At 40.9% G+C, this 8,386-nt stretch overlaps 1 protein-coding gene across 1 annotated transcript; it reads left to right on the forward strand.

Moving 5' to 3' along the window:
- Window positions 1–1,137: 1,137 nt before the first annotated feature.
- LOC129733737 (zinc finger protein 395-like) lies at window positions 1,138–2,874 on the forward strand. The gene has a single exon (XM_055695269.1). The coding sequence runs from the start codon at window positions 2,368–2,370 to the stop codon at window positions 2,872–2,874; it is 507 nt and encodes a 168-aa protein (XP_055551244.1). The 5' UTR covers window positions 1,138–2,367.
- The last annotated feature ends 5,512 nt before the right edge of the window (window positions 2,875–8,386 follow it).

Genomic DNA, 8,386 nt, shown 5'->3' on the forward strand with positions numbered 1-8,386 from the left:
ATAGATCCATCCCTGCAATTTTGAGCACAACAGAAACACTTTGTGTGACCAATTCCGTAATGGAGTAACCATAAAAACAGCTTTATTCGAGGTATTTTATTTTCAAAATTGCATAACTTTTGCACCAGTCGATCGATCTTCGATCTTTTTGAATCAAATTAAAGGTGATTACTTCTAGTTTCAGAAGAAAAAACTAAAAAATAGATCTGTGTACTTTTATATGTGCCCTTCGAATTAAGACCAAAAAACATTGATTTATTCCAATTCTTAAAGTTACTGCAGGAAATACATTGACATAAGAAAGAATGTCGTGATTTTACGTTTATCTTGCGGTCGTGTTTCATAAACAAGCTTTTCAAGTTTTTTTCCAAAGTAATTTTGGTCTTAAAATAAAATTTTCTTGAATAGCTCTGAAAATTTGATCAAATAATAGATGAACTATAATACGCGACTAATAAGAATTTTCGATTTCGAAGACCACCAATTCCCCACTGTGCATCGGGTCCGGTGTTTTCGTTCGGTGGTGTAGAAGCAGAGCGGGAGAACGGCGGAATACAACCCAGGAGGAGGCGAAAAAAAACGGTTCGTGGCATATATTTTCCATTATATCATTTATCTATGCTCCAAGCGAGATTATACACAACGGGTTTCCGCCCCTCACTGCTTCCTCCTCCGCTCCGCTTCTAACGACTGATTCTGTCTATTGTTGGTAGCAGTGTGGACTTTGCCACATTATGCCTCCGTTTTCTCCCTTTTCCCATCCCATATCCCGTTGGTCCATTGGTCGAGCGGGTCGCGCGCGCCGGGAGGGTGGGCACTTTTTCGCTGTGGTGGTGTGGGTAGCGCACGGCCCGTTCGATTGTGCTAGTAGTGGGCAGCAGCGAGGAGACGGGTTTTTATGTATCTGTATGCCCTCGGGATCGTAGCCGCAGCAAAGGAAAAGAAAAACCTGACAACATAACTACCGGTGTGTTAGTGAGCGCGAGCGGTGTGTTGTTGTACATACCCGCACCGACTGAGCTTGCCTTGTTCGTGTGCGCGATCTCGCTCGCTCATTTCGATTCGCTCGCTTGTTCGTTCGTTCGCTCGCTCACTGGCTGGCAGGCGGATTGTGCTGTGCGTTGTTTACCAGCAGCATATTTGGTTCAGTTCTCAGTTGTTTTTCGTGTCGGATAGTTGTCACTCGTCAGCAAGCGGATCTACGCCTCTCGAGAAAGAAGTTAGCCAGAAATAAGTGTGCATTTTCTATTCTAACAGCAGCCAGTGTTGTGTTGTGCGTGTGGTTCATTGTGAATGAAAACACAGCCGTCACTCCCACGCAGAGTCGGTGCGTGTGTGTTGTGTTGTAGTTGTAATTTCGAAAAAATAAAAACAATAGTGCTTTTGTTCTTGTTGGGTTCCACCGTGAACCACAAGTGTCAAGGTAACGAAACGACGAAAAGGTGTTAAGGACATTGCAGTAGCCTCGATAAGGCGAAAACAAGTGCATTTCTCGTTAGTTTTTTTTTTCTGTTCGTGTGTTCTAAGTACTTTTATGTGTTCTTTGTGCTCCCTGCACTACTCGAACCTTAAGGCCTGTTGGGAATCGTGATACCCAAGGCCTGCTCCTCTTCCCGTGTGGGTAACTGTGCTTGTACAGAGTGCTTGTCTCGGAATCACCCGGACAATCCCTGCACCCTTTAAAAAATCTGCTGCAAGCAAAATATGATTTGGGCTAAGTCACGAGCGAACAATCGGAATCACTGCCATGATGCATCGACTGATACTGCTCAAGTGACGCGCTCGCAGCTGGTCGCCAACGTTGCTGCCGCTACGGAACCGGAAGTAACCAACGAACCTATCGTGCATCCTGGATACAGCAATCAACTGGCGCTGGCCAGCAGTGTACAATCACTAGTGCCGGAAAAGGTCTGCCGGAGAAGTTCGATCACCGAAAGCTACCACAGTCTGGACAAGGTCCTGTCGTGAAGAGTGTGCGTGTGTGCGCGGATCGAGAAGTGGTGCATAGAGCGCCTTAGAGGCTAAAGAAGCGTGTACAATAGAAAGCTATCAAACGATATTTGTTACGAGCAAAAGTGATAAAGTAAAAACTGGAGTTTAGTTGAGAGTAAAAGTTGTTACCTGTACCGCCGAAAAAAAAGAAGCTCGAAGCTTGGAAGTGCTTGAAACCTGTTGAAAGCGAAGAGAAAAGAATCGTGATCAAAGCTTGTGAAGCGAAATTTGTTGCGAAATCAGGGGGCTGATAGTTAATATTAATCCGGTTTTATAATTTTCGTTTCGAAACCGTCTTCATCGTTTGAGACGTAACAAAAGTGTGTTTAGTGTGTGCCGTGCGTGACAAGTAAAGTCCACCCCCATCCGTTACTTATGAAAAAGTACTTCCTGAATAAGATGTCAACCGGTAAGCGCTTGGCAAAACGCTCTATCATCGGTACCCGGGTGTGTGCTCCGGGCGCCGATGGTATCTGGTACTCGGGGGTGATCCAGGCGGTCAAAACTCCCCCGCTGGCCAACCAGAAGGACAACACCAACTGCATTAATCTGACACCGAACACGCGCTACTCGGTTCGGTTCGACAGTAAGCAGGACATCTCGCGTCGCGGCCTGGCCCGGGAGTTCCGCGAGAGCGAGTTAATCGGGCCCGGTTTCAAGACCATCATGGACGTCCGGCTGAAACCGGGTCAGAAGGTGTTTCTCACCTACAATGGGCGCGAGAGTGCCGGCGAGGTGCTGCAGCACGATGATCTGAAAGACGAAATAACCGTTAGGATCGTACCCGTTGGACAAGAGGTGAGTGCCAGAACTTTCTCGCTTGCGTATAAACCCTTCCAGTGCCATCGTGCGGGGCTCGTGATTACGGCTCAATTTTGGTGACCTTGCATGAGTAATGAGGGATGTCACGCTATATTCAACGACCATCCACCCACTTAAACTTTGATGAAATTTTGCGAGTCCTTTATGTAACTTCTGAATCTGATCTGAAACAAATCTATACGTTTTTTGATATTGAAATCTACAAAATCTACAAAATTTTTTTTCAAGCTGAAAGTAGTTTTGTCAATTTTTTCGATCGAAAACAATTTGTACACTGACGAAAATTTGATTTTAAAAATTTAAATACATACTATGAATTTGAAGATTCTGTAATTTTGGTATTTGCATTTTTGAGTTTGAAGTTTGTCAGTGCAAAATACTTCAAATTGATCTAGTATTTGACCAAAATTTTGTAAATACTACAGTTTCTGAATAAAACAAAAAATCGAACAAAATCTTGAAAGAGACTGCATCTTTTCAAAAATAAGTCTATTGTTTTTTAACAGATTTCAAGTATGCAGTCACTCGGTCCACTAAAAGCTAAGAGGGTGTTGCTCCCTCAAATAAAAAACCCCGCCTAATCACGAGTCCCCCGCACCGAAAGGGTTGACCAAGCGAAAGAGAAAAAAAAATAACACCAATCCAGATTCTTCACCGTTCTTCCTTCCTTCTTCGCCGATTCGCTGAAGCAGTCCAGCATAAGCACCGACTAATGACCTCGATAGGTTTTCTTGAATTGAATTAAGCCGCGCGCTGGATCGCTGTCTGTGTGTTTGTATGTGCGTGTGTTGGTGTGTATCATCAGTATGCAAAGATGTTGTGCGCTGTGCGGCCGAGGTGAAAAAACAGTTACTTCTGGACTTCCTCATTTGCGTTTCAACGCTCGCTGGCTCGCTCGCAATCAAAGTGGGACACGACGGACGCGGCCATCGTCGCTCCCGTAAGGAGGCCACAGGTACTGAGTTTAGAACGCAAATTCGATGCAATATTTGGTATCGACATCCGTTTTGATGGAACCCAACGCGAACAAGTGCACCGTTTCTATGTTTAAAAAGGGTGCCCGCCGAGAAGGGGACACACGGAGAGGGGACAGAGACAGACGATCAGCACCAGCAGTTGCTTATTACAACAATACGAGCGCGAGTGGTTCTGCCTCGGCACAAGCGCGCTGCGTGTGTTTTTTTCGGAAACTAGGTCAAGGGGGGAGATTCATGTAAGAGTTCGCGCCTCGATTGCCGAAACTGGGTCAAAACTCACAGTCAGTCACCACCGAAGTGAACTGAGTAACCAACAATCAGAGCGATGCACAGCCAGCAGCAGCAGCGTCGTCGTGCGTAGAGCGAGCTACAAACGGTGAGTGACTTCACTGCTGAGAGCCAATCGTCACACGGCTGCTGCTTCACCCCCCATCTTGAAACAAGACTCTCCAGCAATAGATAGTGAGAGTGCGACCGAAAATGCGTTTGCATTGTGCGAAGAATATGCTGCCGTTATGTTGTCTATGTTGGATTTTAACTTTTCGCTTTGCCAACAACGCTCCCGTTAATGGTAATGAACAGCACTCAAACAAGCGGAGGCAGAAGGGCACTTGCGCACGATTATCGAAATAACACCCGCTATACACACATATTTTCGGCTGGACCGGTTTCCGAGCGAGCGATGGCGACGTGGGAAGGCGAGATGGGTTGCACAACATTGGCACTCGGCCGCTAGAATGTGACCTGATTACAGCCTGCGCTGTGACAGTTTACTCTGTCAAATTTTGTTGCAAAGATTGAATCTGCCGAAGGGCATCATCACCTACCGGGGTTTGACGAAGGGGATTTTGCAGAAAGGATACCCTCCGGGCAGCATTGTGCAAAATGGAGTGCAGCATACTCTGGATCGATAATTTCTCCCTGTGCTGCTGCCAGTGGAGAAGGGCGATTCGATATTGGGTCAAGGACTGAAAAGGGCATCCAGAGGACACACAGCGGGACTCTTTGTGCAGCTTACATTGGTGTGTTTTTTTCGCTGGCTCTGCCTCATAATGGGGTACTCTCGGGAATGATAAACCCGTGTAATGGGATGAATGTTCTAATTTGGCACTTGACAAATATAGTTGCCTTTCGGTAGATTAAGGGAGCGCCGGGAAGTTCCCTGCGAATGAAGATTAATATGAAGATTTCTTTGCAGATGCGAGAGACACCCCCGCGGGACGGAAAATGATCCGTATATATTTCAACCCTCAGAGAAATGATGGATTAGTTTCAGTGAACTTTCATATTACATATTTGTTAATCAAATTAATTAAATTGCATGTACGTCAATATTTTACTTGAAAAATAATTTAATATAGAAAATTATCTGTGACAGATAATCATTCGATTCACCTGAACTTATTTAGTCAAAACTGATGATTTGAAAAAGATCAAAATACAAAAACTTGTTATTCCGAATAATAATACTGGCTAACACAGGGTTTTCCTATAGCTCATACTGGAAAAACGAGAGATTATAGCTTTTTAACCGTTCTTTAAAATTTTGGTGGGCCAAGCCATCAACATTTTTTTAGAGACTTAAATGAGTTTACTCGAAAACATAACGTTGAAGCGACGAACCCGGCGAGCAATTATGCGACACTTTGACGAAGGTTGACGCATTTTTATACTGGCTATAAAAAAAAACAAATTTCACAGAATGCTTTAATTTTTCTAAAGCAACTGTTTTGAGCCTTAGGACAGCATTTTTTTTGCTTTTGTCGGCTAGTATTGTTGATTAACACCTAACAAGCGCCATAAAAAGAACAATCTAAATCAAAGAAAAATGCATCTTGAGCTCAGAACGCAAGATAACGAGGAATTTATACAAAAACACATCTATGAATAACCATCGAAAAGATAAAACAAAACAACCACAGTTTTAGCAAATACATTTGAAAAATTAAATTGCATGTTCGGCAAATGAATGTATCTTGATTTTGAATTTGATAATTCTATCGCATTCCTGAGACACTTTTACACGAAAAACACTTATAACTCCGAGATATTATGAGCGAAACTAAAAACAAAATGTTTTTAGTGAACGCGTTTTCTCTGGTTTCAAACCATTTAATAAGAAAAATTAAGATCATTAAAGAGAGAGGCAGGTTGGGGTAGAAATAGTAACCTAAATCAATGACTATCATGTTACAAAACGGGATTAGAATGACAGTGGCTTGGAGCGCTCACGTCACTCATTTCCAATAAGAGTTGCATTGTGATAGAGATATGAGTACGGGAGAATGTTGAAGTGAGAGAGAGAATAGGAGAAAACAACGTAAAAATGAGGTGTTTTCCTGCTATCATCAGAGACACCGCTTACCGTGCAACGCACGTGCTGTTTAAATCAACCGTTAAGTTAAGTAGTTGAGTCGATATTCAACTTGATAACAACATTCGAATTGTTTTTTGTCGCATAACATAAAAAGTAGGTTGACGATAGAAATCGACTTTCTGAATTACGATTAGCGGTAGATCCCAAAAGCTTTGTCTTCTGGGGAAAAATCTCCATGGGAATTTCAGCTCCACAAAAAGACAGACAGACAGACATTCGATGCAACCTTCTGTTGAATAGCCTGGAAAAGAAATTTCCTACATACTAGCAAAATGCTAGAATGCTAGAATAAAGTGCTGATACTAGACCATACAAAAACTCGTATGGTAGTGAAAAGAACAAATCAAGCCAAGTGTGGAAAAGCTAAAAGAAGACAGGGCGAAAATGGTTTCTCGTCGGGGTTTCGATTTTCTGCGAGTTAGAAAGTTTTAGAGCTAGAAGTTAAAGTTTAATACATTGCTCAAAAATTTGCGTGTAAAAAAATTGATTTCAACGATTTGTGTGCATTTTTCATAAACGGGAAACTTCAACCGCTTTGAGACTCCACATCCCAAAATCCGATTAAGCTGGAATTTTGCATGGGAACTTTTTTTAGATTCCAGTTGTGATCTGTTTAATTTCTGCTACAATTTGAAAGTAATACTTTTCGCTGATGTCGTGCATACTGATCGCAGTTTTCATGCTTAGGATCTCTATGTGTAACAGACAATGGTTTTTCACCAATCTATTCAAATAAAATACTTTAGTGTTCGGATCGTAAACTCTGTGAACCGTCGTAATATAGTTTGCCAGAATTCATTTGAATCCCCAATATATTACTTAAAAAAGGAGAAGCTATTGTTCCTTCACTGACCAGAAGTCATCCAAACCGGTTGACAAACCAAGGAGTCTGAAAAAGTATATTTTTCCGACATTCCTTCGCTAGGAATAAAGTGCGGGGGAGAAACAACGACACCTACCAGGTAGCGAAATGAAAAAGTTAAGCCAAGAGTTGAAAAGCTGGAAAAGACATGGAAAGAAATCCGGTAAAGAGAATTGTTTCTCGACTGTAACAAAAACTCGTATTGAAGATAAATAGAACATTATTAATTTAAGCTATTTTTGGTAATATAACCAAAAAAATAGAATCTGAGAAATTTGAGCTTGTTTACTGACAATCTGGAGTAAAAGTTTTTTGCCTGGTCCTAAAAAAGCTTTACTTCAACATGTGTGCATCGCATTCAACTTTGCTTGAACTTACGCCAACAATGCCTGAAAATTTCAAATTAATAAAAAATAATGTTTTTTTAGGGATATCGAAGCAACAGGCAGCACTTCTGGTCAAATTTTCATATCCAGGATGTCCATAATTAAAAGAAGTCCAGAGATATTCGTAAAACAAGAATACAAATTTTAAGCAAATCAGAATAAATTTGACTTTATTTCTCAAGAAAAAAATACACTGTAACTCGAGTTTCACTCATGATACCTCTAAGTGACAGGTAAATAATCAAATAATCAAATAAATAAAACAAAATTCTCTTGGTTACTTTTGGGTGTATAATATGCTTTTCAGAAACAACAATCTTATAGAAAACACGCAAGAACAAAAAATCAAATTCGGAAAATATAGAAAAGTGTTTTTAAATTGAAGCATGTTTCAAAGACTCAGGAAATAAGCAATATAAAGCATGAAAAAGTAGAGTTTCCTTATAAACTTGAGTAAACAAAATTAGTAAAAATTGTGAGGTGAGCTTTAGAAATGCTGTGGCTAGAAATCAATCAGATATAAGTTCTATCAGGTAATTATTTTTGTTAATTCTTCCAACAAATGCTGTTTAAATAGTAGAAGTTGAAAACTATCCAAGCTTAATAGATATAAATCAGTGAGTCCCGCAAGCTCGCTTCAAAAATTAATATTTCTAGAGATATTGCAGGCTCTGGAAAGATCCATTTTTACGTGTAGGATTTTTGTTGTTCTGTCGTTTTCTCCAAAAAGCAGCGTTAATCGGTGAGATATGCACAAATACCTACTCTTGTATTGGTCTGGGAATAATTTCCTTTTGTTTTGCTCTTTTCCTCGCTCCAAATGTATGTGAAAATGAATTTTTTAATAAGCTGTTATAAAAGTAGTTTTGCAGAGTTCGTCGATTATATAAAAAGCGTATTATCTTATTTTTCCTTAATTCCTTGAAGAATCATGCTATGGCGCTATTTTTTGTCTTATTTAATCATTTTC

The sequence above is a fragment of the Wyeomyia smithii genome, unplaced genomic scaffold (assembly GCF_029784165.1).
Source record: "Wyeomyia smithii strain HCP4-BCI-WySm-NY-G18 unplaced genomic scaffold, ASM2978416v1 HiC_scaffold_25, whole genome shotgun sequence".
In the NCBI taxonomy this organism is placed as follows: domain Eukaryota; kingdom Metazoa; phylum Arthropoda; class Insecta; order Diptera; family Culicidae; genus Wyeomyia; species Wyeomyia smithii.

What these genes read in the sequence shown, in the direction of transcription:
- LOC129733737 (XM_055695269.1), top strand. Translation starts at nt 2,368, where the DNA reads ATGAAAAAGTACTTCCTGAATAAGATGTCAACCGGTAAGCGCTTGGCA.